The sequence below is a fragment of the Podarcis erhardii genome, assembly GCF_964252035.2.
Source record: "Podarcis erhardii genome assembly, chromosome: 3".
Lineage (NCBI taxonomy): Eukaryota > Metazoa > Chordata > Lepidosauria > Squamata > Lacertidae > Podarcis > Podarcis erhardii.
The window spans coordinates 42,514,429-42,538,593 of record NC_138507.1 but is presented as its reverse complement, the minus strand read 5'-3'; the positions used below and the strand labels follow the sequence as shown (position 1 = coordinate 42,538,593).

The 24,165-nt window shown below is 42.7% G+C and overlaps 1 protein-coding gene across 1 annotated transcript in view; it reads left to right on the top strand.

The window, feature by feature from the left end:
- The first annotated feature begins 4,350 nt into the window (after nt 1-4,350).
- Nucleotides 4,351-24,165, top strand: part of SNX14 (sorting nexin 14) — a 37,174-nt gene continuing 17,359 nt past the window's right edge. Inside the window, exons 1-15 of the mRNA XM_081856942.1 lie at nt 4,351-4,511; nt 5,648-5,768; nt 7,209-7,285; nt 7,368-7,446; nt 8,997-9,040; nt 10,554-10,641; nt 11,124-11,208; nt 13,162-13,318; nt 13,926-14,001; nt 18,407-18,451; nt 18,536-18,616; nt 18,734-18,848; nt 19,843-19,998; nt 20,345-20,469; nt 22,884-22,942. Of these exons, the coding sequence (XP_081713068.1) occupies nt 4,372-4,511; nt 5,648-5,768; nt 7,209-7,285; nt 7,368-7,446; nt 8,997-9,040; nt 10,554-10,641; nt 11,124-11,208; nt 13,162-13,318; nt 13,926-14,001; nt 18,407-18,451; nt 18,536-18,616; nt 18,734-18,848; nt 19,843-19,998; nt 20,345-20,469; nt 22,884-22,942 (1,448 nt within the window). The 5' untranslated portion in view covers nt 4,351-4,371. The remainder of the gene's footprint in view (nt 4,512-5,647; nt 5,769-7,208; nt 7,286-7,367; nt 7,447-8,996; nt 9,041-10,553; nt 10,642-11,123; nt 11,209-13,161; nt 13,319-13,925; nt 14,002-18,406; nt 18,452-18,535; nt 18,617-18,733; nt 18,849-19,842; nt 19,999-20,344; nt 20,470-22,883; nt 22,943-24,165) is intronic.

Here is a 24,165-nt window from a genome sequence, read left to right as displayed (position 1 = left end):
AGAGAAGAGAACAGAAGTGCCTTAAAGGCATTGTGAAATTCCCTTTTGTCTATAAACAAAGATAATTCCTTTGGAAAGCTTCAAAAAGCTTTTCTGTATATTTTACATTCCCTGTACATATGCTTTTCATATTCAGTTATGTTATATGAAGTAGATTGGAGAGGTAGTTGTAAACATTTCATATTACAGTACAAGCTAAACACACCCTGGCTTGAAAACAAAAATGTGAATCTTGTACAAATTGAATAGTAATATGTTCGTAATATGTTAAGTAACCTTTGATCGAGTAAAGAGATTGCATAGGCTGTTTGGAGAAATGTGAAGCTTCTCTAACTTTGCAATTCTGAAACTGACCCAACAGGGGTCTTCTACACTGGCTTTGTTCTGAGATTAGAGGATAAAAGCTGAAGGTGACTGGCTGGATGCTGCAGTCTTCATCTTGCACATAAAGTTGTGGCTGCTAAAATAGAGGTCTTTGCCAGTGACCTGAGTACAACTGTGCTGCCACTTAGTGTGCCAATAAAACTACTCATTTTTGTAGCCATTATATCACTGGATGAAAGCCCCCTTCCAGCAAAACTTTAGGATAAAAGGAGGGTTCTGCTTTCTGAAAATATTACATGTTTGGAATTCTCTGAAAAGATGTAGTAAAGGAAGAACTGAACTAATAAGAATTGTTGGAACACAGCATTCCTTTTGGGACATTGCTCAACTTAAATGAAATGAAATAGCTTCATTATATATAAAGAGGCATGTTATTCTAATATTTAAATAAGAGAATTGCCTGAAGATGGTGGCACGATTCTCTGCTGTTCTGGATGCGTGGCTCAGGCAAAGGATTACAGGTAAGCAAGTACGCGAGGCTTGATTCAAAGCTGCTTATTCCTCCAGAACAGATGGGGGTGGGCAGACTGCAGGGGGAGTTGGCAAAAATTGCCTCCTCTATTTATGGATGCCTCCCACTGGAGCAATACTTCTAGGAGGACCAATTGGATTCCTCCCTTTGTTTGGTGAAGCCTCCACTGGATTTGAGCCTCTTCTGCAAATGGAAGTATATGTGTGTACTGTTTCCTAGTTTCCCCTTACATCCTTTCACAGTGCCTCGCACTATTCTTGAGAAGTCCCTCAATCCCAGAAACGATTTTTAAGGAAGAGGAAGCTCAGGCCAAGAGTACAATGTTCTAGAAGCAGAAGTCTGGATATGCAAAATACACAAATCATAGAACATGATACATATTATAAGAGTCATACAAAACTCAATCAGAACAATATACATAAAGAAAATAAAAAACGTGCAAAAGAATCAACTTTATAAATTCCTCAAGAAAGTAATCTTAGACAAAGCAGTAGTAAGCTGTTTTGAATAGCAATCTAAAGGGGGGAGGAATTACTTTTCCCCAATTACTAATGGGGCAGGTTACCAACCCTAAATTGCATCCTGGTACTACATTCTTCAAATAACAATAGAACCACTCTAGTCTGCTGCTGCCTCCCCCTCAGCTGAGGGGGAAGCTGTGGGCAGACGCAAGCCCCATGCTGCCTTTTTGGGCAGCGTGGAACCTGCAGGTGCTAGAGCCACCACGTCACTCCCAGGAGAGATGTGGCTCGGGCACACTGCAGGTCAGGTCCCTCGGTAAGTGCTGCCCCCTGTGGTGTGGTGCCTATTTGCGCCCCGCCCCCCTATCTATGCCTCTGCCCTAGGATCTGCTGGTAAGAGAATAGTCTGCAATTTCTTTATATTTCAGTTATCTTCAAAGATAATTGGAGACGTATAATTGGTTGGGAGATGGAGAAGTCTGGTGTCTCCGAACATGTTAATAAAAATATTAATGTTATTTTCCATATTAAATAAACTGGGAAAGAAACAAGTGGATAAGAAGCTATTATAACAGGAAGAAACAAATGTAAAAGGAGTGATGAATAAAACTTGCAATTTGTGTGGTGATATGAGTTGAGTGAAAGGAAAAAGTTATAGGTGAGTAAAAATAACGTGTGGGTGAGAAGGGAGAAATATGAAAAGACCTCCAGAGCCTCAGGATCAGCAAACTGAGGGGAGGCTGTCACAATAGCCTGTAGTTGAGTCTGTACTTAACTTGCGGAAAATGAGCTGTGGAGCTTGTTGCCACAAGGAAAATTCCATGGCAAAGAATTTAGATATTTACAAAGATGGATTTGATAACTTTGGAAAATTATGTCTGATTGCCATCTGATTATGTCAAGTGCTGCCAACATTTTGTGATTAGCTCTGCTCACCACTATTCTGTGATTGCTGGGCCTTAGCAATTAGTCATTGCAAGTGGGGCCTGGGAGTATAACATTTGAGAACCTTTGTTGTAGAACATTTTCCACATCTACACCATTACTATTCTTGAAATGCTAGTTTTTTATAATTGCATTTTGTTTAAATGGTTGTTTAAAATTCAAATGGAGTCTCAGATTCTCACAGTCAAGGGTCAATGCAAGGGTTCTAAATTTCTGTAACAGCATAGTCTGGAGAACTGCAGCTATAACTGCCATATCACAAACTCAACACCAGCATTGCTCACGTTATTGGGATTATAGAGGAGAATTTTTTATGTGCACAGAAACCATGTTTGTCATATTTAAAGTCAAATGTAGATTAATTTGTTCAAGAATTTAACACTGATCCTGGGTAGAGTGCTTAAATGAAAACATCTCCATGAGATACTATGGGAATGAAGGAGACAAATAGGCAAGGTCCTGTACATTTGATGGTGCTTTTTTACATCTGATAAGTAGAAGATGGATGTTTGCCTAATCTTTAATATCAGATCTTCAGAATGGGCTTGTAATGGTAGATAGACTAATTTATTGCTGTCTAGCAGGAACGACAAGTAAAAAGTGTTCCAGCTGTTGGAGTTTGTCTTCACTGAATAGCAAGTATTTATGCTAGGCCTACTGCTCAAATGGTGTAAGCAGAGTGGTAATTTGGGATATGCTTCTAAGCATTAGTGCATACAGTTGCATTTTATATATACCTCTGATTTCAGAAGGGGTTGCTTTTGATTCATTCATAGATATCAACTAATCTGTAGTCAGTTATAGAACAGGACTTGTGTGATCACTGGAATTGAGAAAAATCTTGCCTCTTCCCACCCACCTCTGGGGGAAATTGCCAATGAAGAAGAAACTACTTAAAATCCCCATTACTTCTATGCCAGCTAGCATTCGTAGTGCTGTGCCTTTTTCGGTCATACAACATAGTGGGGGGGGGGGGACTTCTGTAAAGGTTTTGTGGACATGTCCTTTCTGTTCCGACGATGTGGATGGCTGTTTTAACTTATGCCAGTCGACCCTGTCCAACTGTCATTTCAAGCAACGTGGACAAGGCTACTCTTAGCAAAAAGGGGTGGGCCAGGGAAAGGCGGCCGTATCATGCCAATTGCCGGGGAGGGGGAGTAGTCCCAAACCTGATTTGCTCCAGATGTTAAGACTCCAGTTCCCATCAGTCGCAGTAAGGGTGGCCGTGGTTAATAGTGATGGCAGTTGTAACCGAGAAGTGTGAGCGCGGCGCCTGGTTGGAGTAAATTGCTCTAGCTGGTGCCATTATTAGAGGGTTATTTATCCCACCATTTCTACAAGGAGCTGGAGTACATGTGAATCCTTATCCTGCTTAGGTTAGTCGGGGAGGCTTATTTGTCGGACAGAAACATGCAACTGACAACAGGCTAGGTCACAACCTTTGACGTTATATAGATGTCTGTACCTCCGTACCTGAAGGTACCACAGCATCCTTGGTTGGTGGTTTTATTTGTGCTCAAAGGGTGCAGAAGCGATGCGAACTGGCTTTTCCTTTGTGGCGAAGGGTGAGCAGGTCCTGAGGGACGTACGTGTCGTAAAGACCACTGCTTGTTCGGAAGCTGCGCCGGCTATAGCGTACAAGACCTATGTGGTACAAGACCTATCCTATTAGAGTTGGCGAATGTTTCCTTCGTCGGGCCGCCATTTTGAGCGCTTTTACTTCCTTCTACAAATTGGAAGTCTTGCAAGAATGGGCGGAAGTGCTTCAGCGGTTCCGCTTCTTCCCCCCGCCCTTTTCCCTTACCCACGGAATAGGGTGTCGAGGCGGGCAGAGGCTTGCTGCGCTTTTCAGGGGAGCTCTTCCCCCAGAGACCGAGGGGAACCAAAATGAAAAAAGCGCTTCGGGGAGCCTCTTGGCGCCAACTTCCGGCCTGAGACACGTGTCAACCTTGGCCCGCCTCTTTTGAGGGGGTGGGTTGGTGGGAAGTCACGTGAGAGTAAGCGGGTTGAGGCCATAGGTCACGTGAGAGAAACCGGAAGTCGGGAGCGCCGAGTCCCGGGTGTTTTCCTGACAGCGGGGGCCCGTGCTCCGCCACGGCCCCCTCCACCATGAGGCGGGTGCGCGCGGCCGGGGAGAAGCTGTGCCGGCGCGTGCGCGGCGTGGAGGCGCTGCGCGAGACGTGCCGCCAGTACCCGCTCTTCTGCTGCCTCCTCCTGGGGCTCAGTGCGGCGACGCTCCTGCTCAGCCGGTAACGGGGGTGGGGGGGGGAGGCGAAGCGGGTTCCGCGCTGGTGGGGCTCCCCGTCACGGAAGCGCACGCGCGAGGCAGAGCCCGCTCTCCCGCTCGCGGAAGGCGCTTCAGGTCGAAATGTATTTGCACCCGTCAAATAAAACGCATCCCTTTGTAGGTGTAGCCGGAAGGACGGCCGTGGAAGGGGCGTGATAAACCCTTTTTAGTAAACCGCTCGGGTTTTGTGTTTTAAGAGTAAAGGCAGGGCACAAAACTCAATAAACAGAAAGGAGGGCTGTCTTTACGTTACGTTGACCTCCGTTCGTCCCCCTCGTTTAAGTGAAATTGCACGTGTGGGGATCGTTTCTACGAACCACTACCCCCCACCTGTTTTCACAATAGCACTTTTCTTTGCTGCAGCCTCTCTTTTCTCCCTGTCAAGAAGAGGCCCAGTGTGAGTATCTGTCACCCTCCTGCAACACCATCAAAATGCTGCTTGTGAGCAAAGGACATTGTGTGTGAATTTGCACCACTTGGGGGCTGAGTCTCGCAGTGCCTGGAATAATTCGAATCATAGAGCTGTAGAGTTGGAAGGGATCACGAGGCTCATATAGTCTGACCCTCTGCGATGCAGAAATGTTTTGCCCAACATAGGGCTTAAACCCACAAATTCCGAGTCTCAATCTCTACTGACTAAGCTATCCCAACTGTTAATGATGGTCTCTTTGCAGCAGTGACTCTGATATTTTGGAGGAGTACCCGTATCTCTTTTAACATTTATGACTTTAGATACTGCACAGTCACTTACTGCATTATGCTTATTCCCATTCAGGCTCCTAAGTCTTAGCACTTGTGGGTTAGGCACTGAAATAAGCAAACACTTTCTTCACCATTTAGCACAAGTATGGAGAATTTGTAGTCTCCAGATGTTGGTCAGAAATGATGAGAGTTGTAGCCCGTTGGTCAAGTTGGTTGGGGTTGATGGAAATCTTAGTCCAACAGCATCTGATATGAATGTCTTGATAGCTGTGTAAATTTCTGTTATAGTATATGTAGTGTTGAATATGGTTTCCCAAAGTTCGTAGTAGAAACATAACCAGATATACGTGTTTTTGTGCTGATTTGTAGATTGTAATTTTTCTCTTTATTTTTGAGGTATCTTCACATTCTCATGACCTTCTGGTCATTTGTGGCGGGAGTTGTCACATTCTATTGTTCCTTAGGACCAGATTCCCTCTTACCCAATATTCTATTTACAATAAAACATAAAACCAAGGTAAAGTATAACTTCATTAGTATGCTTTGATACCTCATATGGAGGGAACAACTGAATACTGCTTTCTTTTATCGTTGTCGGAGCACTAGGTTTATGCAAATTTAACTGAAACATTAGTTAATGATCAAGAACTACTTTTAGTTGATGCTGCTGCAAGTTTACAGCATCTTTGTTTATTAAATACTACATTTGGCACACTTTCTTCAATATCTCAAAAAGTACTTATGTTGAGGCATTATGTTGGGTAATACACAAATTTAGATTCAATTAGTTAAAAGGCTGATGTTTAATGCAATTATTTGATAGCCATTTATTTTACTGAAAAATATAGAAATATTTGTAGATTGTATGGAACATATGCCTCATCAAAATATATTAGCAAAAGACATACATGCTTATTTTGAAGAGATGGAGGGTCTGTGCATGTACAAATATTTCTAAATGATGCTGTGTACAGTTTCAAGTCGAAGGGGGTGTACGCAGGTGGAACATGCTAAGCCCTTCTGCACCCCCTCAAAAAGCTGGGCTTCCTTTTTTAGTGTCAAAACCCAGCTGGGGGTGAGGGGATAGATTTCATGAGGTGGGGGTGAGTACCAATTGAAGAAAAGGTTGGGATACTGTAGTGGGTGGCATGAAGTTCCAAGTGTGAGAGGATTCTTAGGTGCACCTTTCCTCCTCACCACCAGCCAAGGTTTGGCATCACTGATGCTTCTGCCATAAATGAAAAGACTGTCCTGGTATGAAGCTGCTGGTGAGAAGGGAAAAGAGCCTGTAGAGCCTGCATCTCACTCCTTTCTCGCCCCAGCTGAGGTTTGGCATTGCTGCCTTTCCCCCCCATTTGCTTTAGACAGATTCATAGGTAGAAGAGGTAGTGGAAGAAATCCATTGCTGCTGTCCAGTTATAGAATGGCATTTTATTTAGTGAAAGTGTCAGCTTATGTAACAGAAGGAGAGGCATTTTTTGTCATTTCCCCCTCCCTTTCCCTCTGCAGTCACCTATGTCCCTCTCAGATCAGTTCTGGAGGGTTGGAGTGTGGAAGGTATTATGCTATGGTGGAAGGAGAATTGGAAAAAAAACCCCACCTCTTCTATTTGGTAGATGCTTCAGCTGGATCAAGCATTGTTCCACAAGTGGGATAGCAGCAAGATACGATTGTGGGAAGGAGCAGGAAGGTGAAAGCAGAATGAGTTTAGGAGAGTAGCCTAATTTCAAGACATTTGAGATGTGCTGCGGTGTGAATATTTGTTTGATGTTACAAGCCTTGGTTTTTGGGGGTGGGGTGGGGGGTGCAGACGGTTTCAGTATTTATTTCTGTGTTTTATTGTTCTGTCAACATTTCTTCTTATGTGATTAGTTTCATTGCATAATCATTCAACATGGCCAATGCTGAATTATTTCCTTAGAATTATGAGTAATGGAACACTTGTTTGTTTTCTTAGCAATTAGAACTGCAAGAACTATATCCTCAAGGTTACACCTGTACAGTATGTAGTAGCGTCAAATGTAATAGGCACAGGTAAGTGAAAAATAGCATTTTAATTTTCTTTTTTGTACCTTGAGGAATGGAGCACTGCTTAACAATCTTCTTTATTCTATAGGCCTACATTTCTGCTACAAAATTATCAGCCATGGCTGAACTTGAAAGTTCCTTCTAAAGTTGATGCATCTCTCTCAGAGGTAACTGTTTAGCATCACCAGGTGTAGAAATCTCATTTTAAGAAATCACTATCATCCTTGCTTTGAATACCAGAATTTTTCATTTGCCCTGTTTGTAAGAATTAGTAAATTATGGGTGGATCCAACATAACGCTAAGCAAATGTTCAGCCGGGGCGAGGATTTCTTCTTGTGCAATAGAATGTCCTCCCCGTCCAAAATCTGTTTCAGGAGGAGAGGAGGGGAAAGGTCCTGTTTTGCATAAATGAAAATCCTTATGCTGAAAGGATGGATTCATTCAATACCACCTGCAAAGAGCTTTACCCTAAAATGTGGGGCCCATCCTTGGTGGGTCAGCGGGTGTCTAATATCCAGGGCTGCCAACATGCTTACAAAGTATACTGCCATCACACCTTATCTAGTCTGGGCAAGGAGACTCCCAAACCCTACTGGACACCCATAAGATTCCAGAGAAGCAAAAGCTTAAAAAATAAAGAGCTAAATGCTCTCTGAGCCTCAGGCTAGCCAATTACTCAGTAACAATTAGTTAGGAACTGGATTCAGTACCAAGGCTTGTATCCAATCTGAAATAAAATAGCTCTATTAAAAAAGAACAAGAAGAAAATGGAATAAAAATAACTGCATGTAAGGGGGACCAAAGTACAGTTGATAGCTATATTTAGGAAATATAAATCAGACTAAAATAAAAAAGGTAATTCTGAATCCTATACATACGACAAAACAATGATTCCGAAAAGAAAATCCATAGCATAGCAAATATGATCTCCCAGATAAAAAAGTCAAGGAAGGCAAAAGGAGACTGAATGGAAATGAAATGGAGAAAAGAGACAAAGGAGCAACGGCTAGCCTAACAGTAAAAATTATAGCAACTGAGGCTTAGTCCCCCAAACCAATCAGAAGACTTAACACCTAGAACCTTCTAGCACTTTAGTGTACATGCTTTTCATAGCTGAAACCAGTTCCTAATTACCAGGCCCCAGCTCTGACCTTGAAACCTAGGAGCAGCATAGATGCTTCAACTCTATAAGATCACTCCAATTACTTGAGAGTAGCTCCCAGCTTTTTACCTAGAGGCCTAAGCAAGTAAACCATTCCATTAACACTGTCCTATGAATATTTATGAAAAACGAGCACTTTTATCATTTTTTAAATAATAATTGATTGATTGTAAAAATAAATAAATAAGGAGCACTATGTGAGAGGGTGATTTTCTTTCTGTCACTGCATCAGTGGGAAAGGGAATATTTTTGGCTTGTTGCCGCTCACATTGCTGGTAGTAAACAGACCAGTTGATTCTTGAAGAAACGCATGCCTGCAGTTCTGCCACCTCTCTACCAACATTTTTGGGCATACAAAAACCTGAACATTGTATCCCCAGACCTGTACCACACATTGCTTTTTAAATGCTTTTGGGGCTGAAGATTCATGCAGTTTACACAGCTGCCTTTGTTGCTGAAATGCTTCTGCCAGTGGCATGCCATCCCTATGTTGCCTCTTTTACTGGGAATATTTTAACGCATTATTTAATTTTGCACTGTGATTTTATCTTCAGGTGTTTGAGCTTGTGCTGGAAAACTTTGTTTATCCTTGGTACAGGTAAGATTCCTTCAATGAATCTTTATTCAGTAGTTTTTTAAATAGCCCTATATCCATCTACACATAGAAGTCACAAAGGATGGCATATAAGACAATTAATTCTTGTGTTGCAAATTCTTAACCTGTGGACGGTAGAAGTTCCTTGGATCAATATTGTATTTTAAAGCTTTGCCTCATTAAGACAGCAGAGGGAGCTGAAATACCATTTTGTCTTAAAATAAGAGCGCTTTGAGTATTTGTTCACTGATAAGGCTTAAAGTATATGAAACACATTTTGAAGCCTCATTTTGTATAATTATATATATTTAAACCATTATATATATTTAAGCCATTATATATATATATATATATATATATATATATATATATATATATATATGCAGGTTTTGGTGTCCTCGGGTGTCTTCCCGTGTAAAAGTTGGGGTGTCTAGGCGACGTTTCGACGAGGTCTCACTCGTCATCTTCAGGCTGGTGCTTTCGGCTTCTTGTTACTGGAACAGAGCAGGATCTCAGTGTTTGAGTTCCTATAAATACAGCCATCTTCTCAGGAAAACTCTTCACAAAGTTCAAGAGGTCAAGACACAAAGACTTTAACAACTAATCCACACCTAATGACCCACCTAAGTGGTACTCAGGATATCACTCAAGAAATCACTCAAGATATCTCTCAAGTAATTAAGGAACAAAAGAAGAAAAGGCACACTAGCCTGGGAACTTCCTCTCTGCCCAGAACATTGGAGGCTATACACCACACCCCCTCTACAGTATTTATAGGAACTCAAACACTGAGATCCTGCTCTGTTCCAGTAACAAGAAGCCGAAAGCACCAGCCTGAAGATGACGAGTGAGACCTCGTCGAAACGTCGCCTAGACACCCCAACTTTTACACGGGAAGACACCCGAGGACACCAAAACCTGCATTCCTGTACCCGTGAAAATCTACGAAAGCAAATATATATATATATATATATATATATATATATAGCCTCATTTTGTATAATTATATATATTTAAGCCTCTAGATGTAGTTTTATTTATTTATATTTTACTGAAGTGATTTCAGTTAAAAGAAATAAAGTGATACAGAAAAAGAAGAAGGAAAGGTGAGGGGGAATAAAAAAGAACAACAAGTGGATTTTGTAATACTTAGAAATTAAAAGCTCACTTTGATTGTCTGGTGAGCATGAAAATTTGGGAGTTTAGTTTGGGAATCTGTGAAATGTTTTCAGTGTATCGTTTCCCGTAGATAGTGTCCGGAGCCGTATTAACCTAAATATTTATTTCTTTGCTTGATTGTTAAAAAACACCACCACCACTCCAAGTGGTTTACAAAAAAAATAAATCAAGAAAAGATAGCAGGCATAATTTTAAAACATACAAAGGTTAAAATACTAAAATAGATTAAAATTACCTCAACTTTATAAGCATCCTATGAAATGACTAAGCAGAAACATAGATGAATGTATTTGCTTATCAATAATGATGCACGGTGCTTTCTTTTGAAATTTTGCAGGGAAATAACCGATGATGAATCATCTGTGGATGAATTAAGAGTAACACTGAGATTTTTTGCATCTGCAGTAATTCGCCGAATATACAAGGTAACAGTGCTATGGTGTTGAATCAAAAGTAAATCATTTTTGGTTGGGCTTTTTAGAAGAGGATAGTAAAGGATTACTTGGGAAACACTGGGTGCACAGCCCCCCCCCCTGCAGACTCATATCTGTTTTATACCAGTCCAGTGCTTGCAATATTTTTCAAATAATCCTGGGAATTGTATCTTAGGTTGATTGGGAATTTATGTTCCCAGCCCCCTCTCAGATGTACAGTACTTGAGAGTTTTCTGGTGGCAGTTACTTTTTTAAAAGTTTGTGTACTCACAGTCCTTTATGCTGGGACACTTTGACTGAATTAAGCTCTTGCATCTAATTTACAGTTAAAACAAGAACCTTCAATACTGGTATTCTTTTTTGACACTATTTAAATTATGCAGCTTGAATGTTGCTATATAAGCAAATGCACTTTGTTGTCATCTTTTTATTAATAATAGGGAAAATGATTTCTTCTTCTACTTCTCATCCAGGTGGATATTCCAACAGTTATTACAAGGAAAATGCTGAAGGCAGCTATGAAGCATATAGAAGTAATAGCCAAAGCCAGTCATAAAGGTAGCATTGACAGTACCATGCATTTAAATGGTTGTTAGCCTGGCAAAACCCCATTGTTATCTTTATGAAATGGTTGTTATCTCTTCAGAGTGCTTTCCTGGATAAAAACCCATGACACTTTTTTTTCATATATATACCCTATCATTACATTGACTGGGACAAAAAAGTAGCCTTGTGGCAAAAAATAATAATCAGGTGTACTGAATATCTTTTGTCTCAAGTGCTGTTTGTTTACAGAACAAAACCTGAATTGGCCAATGGATTGTTATCATGCTATTTTTGTTCAATTGGCTTACAACTGTTGTGTCTGTGTTATCATCGGCTGTTTTTTTTTTTTTTTTGCTAATGGCGCCTGTTAGTAATGTAATTATTGCAATCTGTCATTTTCTACATTTTATTCCCATCTGACCTCACTGTTCATTTCTGCCACTACCCCCTCCAACATGTATATCTGTAAATCAGAATATTACTTCATGCTTTTGATAAAGTGGTCAGTAGTCCATGGAAGCTTATCCAGTAATAAATACGTTAGTCTTTAAGGTGCCACAAAACTCTTTGGTTTTTATGTGCTGCCAGAGAATTATCATGGCTACCTTTCTGGAAATGGTAAGTGACTGAAATATTGGGAGACAATAGAGTATTTTATGTCTGTAAATTCTGTAATGACATATGCACCTGGTGTGAATTTTACCCAAATTGATTGAATTCTTCTTTCATCAACAAACTAAAAAGCTTTACTGCAGTGTATCTTGGCATAAGTTAAATGTTCTATGCCCAAATCTGTATTTGTGGCATCAGAAGAAAGTGTGCATCATAGTACTGAAACTTCCAGAGCCAGATAACACAACTTTTTACATGAGATTAATATTTGTTTTGAGTAGATATTAGCCCTTCCCTGCTTGGTATATAGATTATCCAGCAACTGTCTCAAAAAAACAAATGAAAAACTGCTACAGTCAGGAATAAACTGAGTTGCTGGTAAAATGTTTGGGGAAACTTTGGCAGTTTCCCATGCTATTTCTGAATAATCCCCACCCCATCACAGCGGGATAACAGATACAGGCATATGGAAATTGGAGCAAATTCTGAGCACATCTTTTGATGAGAAATCATGGGTGTTTCTTGCAGAAATATCTCCATCTTTAATGTGGATCGTTGTCCAACTGTGTCTTTTGTCTTGAGACTGCAAAGTTCTTTGTGTTTATGGAATTTGTATGACATCACATAACATAAAGTTCTCTGAATCACTTAGAATAAGTAAACTAGGTAAAAACATTTGAGGTACAAAATGAAACAGAATTCTCTGACTCTCCCCAGTCAGATTTGAAAACAAGCCCAGATTACCCAAGTTTTTTAAAAAGAGATGGGTTAACACAAGGTGCTTCACTTGGTGCTGAAAAGTTCACATACATGGCTCAGTTGGTTAGAGGGTGGTGCTGATAACACCAAGGTTGCAGGTTGGATCCCTGTATGGGACAGCTGCATATTCCTGCATTGCAGGGGTTTGGACTAGTCACATGATGATCCTCAAGGCCCCTTCCAACTCTACAGTTCTGTTATTCTTTGGCTCCATGTGATCCAAAATGCCACTACTGAAAAGGCCCTTTTCCTTATGGAAAGGCAGCTTGGCCATATGCTGCTTCAGGCTTTAAAGGTTAAAACTAGCACGTTCAATTGGGCCTGGAAAGGGCCTGGGAGCCACCGTAGCTTGAAGCCCTGTTAATGACCACATTCCATTTCCAGACTGTTTTTTAAAGGCAGCTGTACACAGAACACATTGCAATAGTCTGACTGAGCAGCTATATCAATATCTCTAGAACTACAGCCTGCCACTCTTCATAGCTGCTCTTCACAGCTGAACTGTGTTGTAAAGTAAAATATGAAGAATTGTTATGTAAAGCTATTCTATATAAATTTTATATAACTCTTGCTGGATTTCCTTTTTCCCTGCAGTGAAAAATGTTGAATATTTACAGCAAGCTGCTTTAGAAGAATATGGACCAGAGCTCCATGTGGCTTTGAGAAGTAGAAGAGATGAACTTCATTATTTAAGGAAACTTACAGAACTTCTCTTCTCCTTTCTTCTACCTCCAAAGGCAACAGACTGCGGGTATGCTATGAATTTAGGATTCTGATTTATTTGCATTCCATACTTTTTCGTTGTGTGGTTACGCACAGTAGAGTCCAAAAACAAATCTTGTAATCTCAGAAAATCTTACTTTGCTTCCAGGACTCTTGTGCAACTACATACCTGGCTAGGGTCAACACTTGGCAGTGTTCATGAAAAACCAGTTGTGTGGGAGTAGCTTCAGTATAACCTGTGCTTGGTTGTGATTCTTCTCAAAGGCTTCAGTCGCAATCTCCAATTAGTGGGTTTTCCTTCCACACAGATCTCGGTTGTACAGAACTGCTCCTCTTCCGTCTGCCCGCAAAGCTTAATGGCAACATCACCACAGCGCCATATTCTTCAGTCATTTTGCACCCTTAGTAGTAGTGATCAGTACACATTCCAAGTGCTTCAAATTGGCTCTGCTCTGCAAGACAGAAAGGCCAGAGGAGTGCCCCGGGAGCAGCAGTGTGAGGAATTCTTGCATATTTTGTAAAATAGAACAGCAAGTGATTTTTCCAACAGTTTAGAAAGAGTACTTTATGAAAGCTCCACTGCGATGAGAGAAAAAGCAGAAATGTATAAAAATAGGCTCTTTTATTCCTTTCAGATCATTCACCATACTTATAAGAGAAATCCTTTCAGGTTCTGTTTTCCTTCCCACCATGGACTTCTTAGCTGATCCGGTGAGTTTTGAGAAGTTCACATAGCCCTGTTTTCATTTTTCAACGAAATACTACAGTTAGGCTGCTATAAAAATGAATTGTTGTATTTGTTTTCTTTTTTTATTATTGCATTTGCCTCAGACCTTTTCTCCAAGCTCAAGGTGCTGCTGGACATGGTCCTCCCTCACAACAGCCCTGTGAGGTAGGGCAGGCCGAGGGACTAGGACTTCCCTAAGGTCGCCCAGTGAGCTTCATGGCTGAGTTGGGATTTTGAAACCTTGTCTCCCAGGTCCTAGCCTGACACACTGATCCTTGTTTGCAAGGTTTTATTCATTTTATGTTTTAAAATGGCTTTAAGTGGCTTTAGGGTTTTTTATTAATATTAAAGAAAATCGGGATATAAATTATTAAAATAAAGAGATGTTCTAGGAAAAGCCTCTGCAACATTATCACTTGAACTAGGAATTCACAGGGCTTCATTTGTAACAGCTACAGTTGTTGAATATATAAGATTTTTCATTGTTCCAGCAACCATTTGATTGTACTCCCACTAAATGCATTTTTAGATTTTTTATTTTATTTTTTTGATGGCAGGTTTCAGTCTGCGAGCGTGCGCATTTATTCATAAGCAACTAGCTCATTACGATCTGAGCCAAAATCCTTTTACAGTTGTGGCTTGGCTTATACATCATCTTGGCTCATTCTGAGCCATCTCTGCTCCTTTCCCTTTTCTGGAAACATACCTTCCAGCGGCAATGAAGGGGGAAAGCAGGCTGCACATACTGGAGGACTGCTCTCCAGTCCTTGGTTCGGTCTTAAATCCTTTAACCGATACAAACTTCTCAGTGCATAATAATAAGTTCCCAGGGCCTGGAAATTCTAGCAAACTGTGGTTTTGTTGGCAGAGTCTGATAAGCTGATAGGTTGTTGACAGAGGTGAAGATTGAAGCCACCAGTCACATTGCTTTGGATGCGTTTCAGCTTGTGCAATCCAAGGATTTGGCTGAGGCTGCTTGGAACATTGGGTGCCACCACCTGTGCACAAAATCATTGTCTTTTCTGGCTACTACAGCTTGCTAGGACCAAACATACTATCTGAACCATGTAGTGAATCATCCTTCTCTGAGGGAAGGGATCATGACTGCTGCCCTGCCCATGTCCTTTGTTTTAAAAGAACAAATACAGATGCAGTGGTCCTTGATAACTGTTGCCTGGTGCCCAGTGTTCCTTTTTTAAGCAAGGTCTGGAGTGGGGGGTGCTACTGCAGTTCCAAGCAGCCTTTAATGATATTGATTATGGAGCCATTCAAGTCTGGCTTTCAGCCTATTTACGTGATGGAAGCATCCTTGGCCACCTTGGTGGATGACGTACTCTGGGGAATGGATTGGGGATTGTAGCCTTGATGGTTCTCCTGGGCCTCTAGTGACCTTTGATAACGTTGACTATGGTGCATGTGACCCAACAACTAGTGGGAGCTGGTGAGCCAATCAGCTAGTCACAGAAGGATAGACTCATAGAATTGTAGAGTTGGAAGGGACCCCGTGGGTCATCTAGTCCAACCCTCTGCGGTGCAGGGATCTCAGCTGACGCATCCATGGCAGGTGGCCATCAAACCCCTGCATAAAAACTTCCAGTGAAAGTTGAGTCCACCACCTTCCACCGTCAAGCAGCTTACTACCAGAAAGCTCTTCCTGATGTTTAGTCAGAATCTCCTTTCTTGTAACTTGAATTTGTTGGGTCATGTCCTAGCCTCCGGAGCAGGAGAAAACGAGCTCGCTTCCTCTTCCACTTGTATGTGTGTAAGAGAGTGGAATTTAAGTGAAGTGCTGACAGCTAATGGTCAGATAAGGACTGTCTGAGAGAGCACAGGTAGGGATTTTCTGTGGGTTAGACAGGAGGCTGGGATTAGAGAGAGGGACTTTCTGGGTGGGAAGAAAGGGTGTCTGACTTACCTGAGAGGACTCCGAGTTTATCTGTCAGTGGGGACAGATAGTGAATTGGCTCTCAGTTAAAGATAGGGATTGTCTGTGGACAGGCAAGGTTCTCTTTCTCTGTGGGGGGATGTTAGAATTCTAGAAGGGGCTGGGAGTCTTTTACAGGTAGCCTAAGACAATAGCCATCCTAGAAAGAATTTATCTGTCCAGTGGCAGGTTTATAGTGTGAAGTTAAGGAAGATCTTAAATATTTCTAAGCTATAACTTTATTGAGTATAAACAAATAAAGTTCTAGTTTTGGTTCTGAGAGTGTCTCATCCTTACTCAGTTCACTTGGCTGGGGGGGTTGAACGGCCACAGTTTCGTGCTGTTGTAAAACCATTATTATTGTTATACAGTGGCTCTAGTCCTTTCTGGTAGGGCACGCCCAATTGCTGGTGTTAGGGGACTTCTGTTCCACTCTTGGCCTTTGGCCTGGGAAACTGCTGGAGGAAGTGGAGGTTTGGGCTGCAGCGCCATTAACATGCAGATGCCACTTAGCCCTCATTTCCACCTCATAGTTCTGCGGAGGCAGTGGAATGTATGAGCTGGCAGTCTCACTTTGAGGTGGCTGCCTTATGTGGTCAATCATTAAAACCATAGCATAAAAACAGACCCTTAGTCAAAGGGAAAGCAATATAATATATGTTAGTCATAGTTTGCATCTTGGGATCAAAGGGGTTGCTGTTGTTGTTGTTTATTCAGCACCATCTATGTGCTTGGTGCTTTCTGAAGAACAGGTATGGAAGTTCCCTGCCCTAAAACAGATGCAGAGAAACTACATAGGAAGGCAGTGTCACAGAGCTTTCTTCACATGAACGCACACAAACACCCTCCAAGGGGGGAAAGCATGACCCACACAGCTCCAACTTTTTGGTAGTATTGCCACCACTCTTCCGAGAAGCCTCTTAATTCAGGAATTGGGAAACTACCTGCATATTCTCTCTCCAGTCATCACCGGAAGGCAGTGTCAGCCCATCCTCTCCTGATTCCCTGCCTGCCCAAACCTTGGAGCGTGTTCGGATCAGCTTAGCTCATAAGCTGTAGTGATCTCAAGCAACCAGCCAACCTCCAGTATTACAAAACGATTATGTCTTTAATTAAAAGAAATAATGAAAAAGGAAGGGGGAGGAAGGAGAGCAGAGTGCAAGACAAATCAAAATGTAACATCTAGCTAGCTTGCTTGAGCAAGTTATTAGGTTTAACTGAAATACCTGGAATAAACATGGATCTGCAAGTGTTCTGATGAGGACCAAATCTAGTAAAAAGAAGCCCTCGCCTATATATTGGGTGGGCAAGGGGTTGGTGGGGGAGCCCAACCAATGCAGAAGGGTTCCTATGGCAGCAGGAGGCAGGACACCTTTAGAGATTGGTGCTTTGAAAAGAATAGGAAGTATGAATTGGAAAGATCTCTAGGCCTCCCATCAACAGACTTGACTAAAGAGAAAAAACTAATGTATTGCGGCAGGCGTGCACATTCCTGAAACATGCCATTCCAGTCTTTGGTCTAAGGAAAATTGTGGATGGACAGACAGGTTTGTGCAGATCACCATGATGGGCTTTTGTGTGTGTAATGAGAACATGATAGGAAGGGAAAGAAGATGTGGTTATTTCAGTTGCACATGTTTTGGATTGTGTGCAGTAAGGCTTCCTGGAAAAGAGGAGTTTTGAACACTGGCTTAAGGTGGTCAGATAGTGGCAGTTTAGGGCTTAAGGGGCAACAAGGGAAGATGAGCAGAGTCTTTTCAGGGATTAGGAGACATTTGGATAGATGACTGTGGTAGAGCTGGATGAGCAAATGTCACAGGAAGGGGTGCGTCAGGAAAAGAGAATGGAGAGATAAGGTGCGGCAAGATAATTGGGGTTATCGAAGGTGACACAAGAAAACTTTTACAGGATCTCAATCTAGGACTGGGCTACTGCCAAATCTCTACAAGGAGGGTGGTGCTGCAGGAGCCTGATGTTTTTCTTAGAACTGTTTTTCTTCCAGTGAGTAGTAGTAGCCTCCACCAGTGGGAAAAAAACGTGTTTGAAACAGCAGTTTCAGGGAGCGGTTCGCCTCCTTCCTGTCCATTCTGTGCTTTAAATCCCTCCCGCAGGATTCCACAGACGCCAAGTTTCGTCAGGCTGTATCTCATCTCGTTTCAGCTTCAGATCTCTCTAGTGTTCTTAATATTTTGATCTGAATTCAAGTTTCTGTGTCCAGAAGGATGAGCAGATGTGCTGCGGCTAGTAGCTTACAAGCATGTGTCTGATACCTCTTCCCACTGGCGCTGCTTTGGTGCCTTGTAGAGTGCGACTAAAGACGGGGCGGTTTTTCGGAAATGGCAGGCAATATAGCCATTTTGGTTCCACATTAGGAGGGGTGCAGTGCTGCAAAGTTTTCATGCAGGTGTGGCCCTTTGGGCTCCAACTGTTGTGTGTAAAATATTTTTTCTTAATCTTCTCTTTAGGATACTGTGAACCACTTGCTACTTATCTTCATTGATGACAGCCCAGTGAGTACTGACAAAATGCGAATACAATTTTTCTGCTTCTGAAATCCCATGGTCTTGCTCAGTTGACTTGCTCTTCTTCTGCAGCCCGAGAAAGCAACAGAACCTGCTTCTGCTTTGGTTCCCTTCCTGCAAAAGTTTGCAGAGCCCAGAAGCAAGAAGCCTTCTGTAAGCATGAAACAAAAAGTTTAAATACTGTGCATGTTTACATTGTTGTTGTTCTTGTTTTCGTTATTGAAATTAAACAAGGAATTTTTAATTTATTTATTTTTACTTTTTATTCAGGTCTTACAATTAGAGCTGAAAGAAATTAAAAACCAGCAGGATCTTTTCTTTCTCTTTATGAACTTTTTGAAAAAAGAAGGAGCGGTGCATGTATTGCAGTTCTGCTTGGATGTAGGTACGGTACCGCAATAAGTTCCTACTGCACCTGTATTAAATAGCCATTATTGTGAGTGGTATGACTTAACTAGCTGAAAGTTCCCAGCGATGCTCAATAATTCTAATACACACCCACACAAAATACTGAGATTTATGAATGTCTAATGTAGTTCACTCATTTCTGGGGCACTGTACAGCCACCCCCTCCCTAAGCTGACCCCAATAATATCCGACCAAAATCTTGCCCCGAATCAATTCAGGGTGAGGTTGATGTTTAATTGGGACATTTCAACTACATCTGCAGTTGGGAGGGGCATCTCCTGCAGAGAGCAGGGAGCTTCTGTTCTTCTGGGTGCTGTTTCACAATGGCAGAGCAAAGCAAACCCGTGCAGTCAGCAAGATTGCACCCTTGGCAGGTGGCTCCTGCACTGCTGCATCATGTCCTGCCAGACCTGCTTTCCCTCCCCTCACTGCCCCCCCCCACCCCCATGTAATTGCCACCTCAACGTGCCCCAGCTCACTGCAGTTCAGACGACCCCATTCCTCTCTGTCACTGACTGCCACCTCCTCCCACTCTGTGGCTGCCATCACCGCAATTGCATTATGGGAAGCGGCTGATTGAGCTGGACTCATCTCACTTGCCACTGATCCCCAAACCAACTCTTGCATCAGCACCACCGTGGTGATGATGAGCGATGGTGAGAGAACGGCCGGCATGGGGACAGTAGCTAGTTTTTCTCTCCCCCCTCCCCCTATGCCTCAGTCTCCTGCCTTGGGACCTTTGTGGTCTTGGCCATCCCCTTTTCAGTCCTCTTCAGTGTGTTCCCTTCAGATAACATGCCAGCAAAGCAGACCCCTGCAGCTAGCAGGATTGCACCCTCTGCTCACTGGCTCAGATTGACTGTGATGCATACCCACTCCCTGACAGCCGCAGGTCGCTTCAGGGTTTTCTTTGAAGGGAGTATTTGCAATATTCAGAAATAATGCCTTTTTTCATTTTCTTCCACCAACAGAGGAACTTAATGACAAAATTTTGCAGCCAGAATTGTCAGATTCTGAAAAGATGTCCCTTCATGAAGAAGTACAGAAAATCTACAAAACCTACTGTTTGGATGAAAGCATTGACAAAATTAGATTTGATCCTTTCATTGTGGAAGAGATACAAAGTAGTAAGTGAGACTGGGTGGAAGAAGTGGTCTCTTTGGTAGTTGGCTATGCAATTACTTTCTCCCTTACCTTGCCAGTTTCCATAGGATAATAGAAATGTTGGGCCAGATTGTACAGTACCTGTGTAGTCAAAGCACATGCCTTGATCAAACTTGGTGGCCTTGACATTCCCACCCCCACATGTCTCTTCTTGACTACCAGAATAACTGCTCTTGTCAACCTCCCAATATCAAGAGGGCAGAATTTGATGATTTAGTCCCTCCTGAGAATATCTAATCCTCCTATTACTGTGCATTTTTATGCAGCTGATATTTTGCACACCAACAATCTCTGCATTTTCACCTGTAGTTGCTGAAGGTCCCTATGATGAAGTTGTGAAGCTGCAAAGGATGCGATGCCTTTTTGAAGCCTATGAACATGTTTTCTCACTCTTAGAGAGTGTATTTACACCTAGGTTCTGTCACAGTGGTGAGGTAAGCCCGAAGATGAGAGAAAGCTCATATTTATTTGGTCAGATGTATTTTAAAAGCAGAAATGCAACACGGTGGCTTTAATACTTGCCCATTTGTTTTAGTTAAGATGGTTTCCATTATTACAGAGTTTTGGTCTCTGAAATATGTTTAGCTCAAAGGTGCTTGTTATTCTTCCTGGGCAGAATTCTAACGTGGAGTGATAATGCTCTATTTTTAAAAATAGACCTCTGAATATAGATCTTCCAGTTGCCTTAACTGTGTAGGTGGGAGAGGTGGAAGAGCAAAGGAAGGGAAAGGCTTGACCCAAGCCCTTTACCCTTGCAGAAAATTGCGTGAGGAGAGAGTGAAGGTACAGCCTGTACAAACCCCTTCTCCTTACTTGCAAAACTCCAATGGAAAAGGACTAGCATCAATGCACTTCCTGCAGAGGGCAGCGCTGAGTTGTTAATAATAATAATAATAATAATAATAATAATAATAATTTATTTGTACCCCGCCCATCTGGCTGGGTTTCCCCAGCCACTTTGGGCGGCTTCCAACAGAGATGAAAATACACTAAAATGTCACATATTAAAAACTTCCCTGAACAGGGCTGCCTTCAGATGTCTTCTGAATGTCAGGTAGTTGTTTATCGCTTTGACATCTGATGGGAGGGCATTCCACAGGGCGGGCGCCACTACCGAGAAGGCCCTCTGCCTGGTTCCCTGTAACTTAGCCTCTCGCAGTGAGGGAACCGCCAGAAGGCCCTCGGAGCTGGACCTCAGTGTCCGGGCAGAACGATGGGGGAGGAGACGCTCCTTCAGATATACTGGACCGAGGCCATTTAGGGCTTTAAAGGTCAGCACCAACACTTTGAATTGTGCTCGGAAACGTACTGGGAGCCAATGTAGGTCTTTCAAGACCGGTGTTATATGGTCTCGGCGGCCGCTCCCAGTCACCAGTCTAGCTGCCGCATTCTGGATTAGTTGTAGTTTCCGGGTCACCTTCAAAGGTAGCCCCACGTAGAGCGCATTGCAGTAGTCCAAGCGGGAGATAACCAGAGCATGTACCACTCTGGTGAGACAGTCTGCAGGCAGATAGGGTCTCAGCCTACGTACCAGATGGAGCTGGTAAACAGCTGCCCTGGATACAGATTTGACCTGTGCCTCCATGGACAGCTGTGAGTCCAAAATGACTCCCAGGCTGCGCACCTGGTCCTTCAGGGGCACAGTTACCCCATTCAGGACCAGGGAATCCTCCACACCTGCCCGCCTCCTGTCCCCCCAAAACAGTACTTCTGTCTTGTCAGGATTCAACCTCAATCTGTTAGCCGCCATCCATCCTCCAACCGCTTCCAGACACTCACACAGGACCTTCACCGCCTTCACTGGTTCTGATTTAAAAGAGAGGTAGAGCTGGGTATCATCTGCATACTGATGAACACCCAGCCCAAACCTCCTGATGATCCCTCCCAGCGGCTGCATGTAGATGTTGAAAAGCATGGGGGAGAGGACAGAACCCTGAGGCACCCCACAAGTGAGAGCCCAGGGGTCTGAACACTCATCCCCCACCACCACTTTCTGAACACGGCCCAGGAGGAAGGAGCGGAACCACTGTATGACAGTGCCCCCAGCTCCCAGCCCCTCAAGACGGTCCAGAAGGATGTCATGGTCGATGGTATCAAACGCCGCTGAGAGATCCAGCAGAACTAGGAAACAGCTCTCACCTTTGTCCCTAGCCTGCCGGAGATCATCAACCAGTGCGACCAAGGCAGTTTCAGTCCCATGATGAGGCCTGAATCCCGACTGGAAGGGATCCAAATGGTCCGCTTCTTCCAGGCGTGCCTGGAGTTGTTCAGCAACCTGCCTGCTGAGGCAGGGACTTTTCTTGTTAAGGGGAGAGAAACTGTTCTTGTCAATGTGAATAACTGGGGAAACGCTCAATAGAACGCCATGGATATTGTTCCCCATTCATGATCCCCCCCCCCGCCCCAGATTATATTATCACCTTGAGACAAAATAAGGAATCTGCCTTGAAATGACACTTCTGCTGATTAAGAGCAGGTTACAGAAATCCTTTAGATCAGTAGTTCCCAACTGGTGGTCCATGGTCCTCAGGGATCTGTGTAACACATGGAGGGAGTCCATGGCACCATTCACATAGCGAAAAACTAACATACTGATATCAACATTTTCAAACTCAAAGGGTCCATGGCTTGGTTTATGAAAAACTGTGGGTCTGCAGTACTTAGCTAATTGGGAACCACTGTTTTAGATCCTAGTAGTACAGTTAATTTCAAATTTAATAGTATCAAAATGTGTCTTTTTATTTTGAAGTATTTCTGACAAATGAATCATCTGCTTTATTATGGAAAATATAATTATGAAATGAAAAAGATGTGCTTAGCCATTTTTAACTTTCTTTTCCTGGCTTAGTTTTTCAGACATCTCTTAAAAGTAGATGAATCTCCAACACGCAATTCTAAATCAAACAAGTAGGTGTATTATACTTGCATGTTTTGAAAGCTTTGGGGGGGGGGGGACGACAATAAGATTGTCAGATGTATTTGGCTTTTATTAAACTTTGTTTCAATACAGACTCGAGAAAACAGAGCATGTTATGTTAAATAATCATTGAAATGGGTTGTCGTACATTGACCACAATACCTTCCCTGTCTTTGACAAGCTCCAGTTAAGCACTACAGCTCAGTGGTAGAGCATCATGGGTTTGCATGCAAAGGGTTCCCTAGTTTGATTCCTGGCACTCCCGGTAGGCCTGGGAGAGATCCCTTTCTGAAACCATGGAGAGCTGCTGCCAGGCATCCCCAAACTCGGCCCTCCAGCTGTTTTGGGACTACAACTCCCATCACCCCTAGCTAACAGGACCATTGGTCAGGGATGATGGGAATTGTAGTCCCAAAACAGCTGGAGGGCCAAGTTTGGGGATGCCTGCTGCAGACAGCACCCAGCTAGATGGACCCAGTTGTCAGACTTACGTTTTCTATGTTTCTGTGCAACCGGACACCCTTGGCACCAGACCGTTTTATGGGGTCGGGAAAGGAAAGATGATCCCTGGACACTATTGATTGCCCACTGTTTGAATATGGCCACAAATGGCAAAAAATAAATGAAATTCAAGCTTTTAAAACGAATGCCACACAGTGCCTATGGGTGTGGGCAGGGTATCAATGACAAGTAAAAATAAATAAATGCAAATCAACAATTTAAGTAAAGTCCATCTTCCTGGATTTAGGTACATGCTAGTATCCTGTCGTCTTTGAGCAAGGAGAGGATTTGTGTCCTGAGCATTGCAGGTGTCTGCTTGCTTCGGGAAAGATAAGAATTAATGAATAGATAAGTGCAACTTGATGGTGGCAAGCAGCACATCATTGCAGACCCTCCTACTTGCAGTTTGCATTGGTATTGTTAAAATGCTCGAACCACTTTATTCTTGGAGGGGATCTCTATTTCTGCATGTGCACAGATACTGTCAACCCAGATTTATTGATACACATGGCTGGGATACAGAGTCACAGGTGTTCATTATGGCAGGCAGAGTTCTATGACTGTGAATGCACAGGTTTTCCAGTTGTTGTTGTTTTGTGCTGAGAGTAGGGAAGCCCTATCTGCATACATGGGACTGGATTGCATGCAAAATGACCCTTGCCTATTTAGCAATAATACAGTCCTCTTATGCTTAGTGGTAAGTAACTTTTGC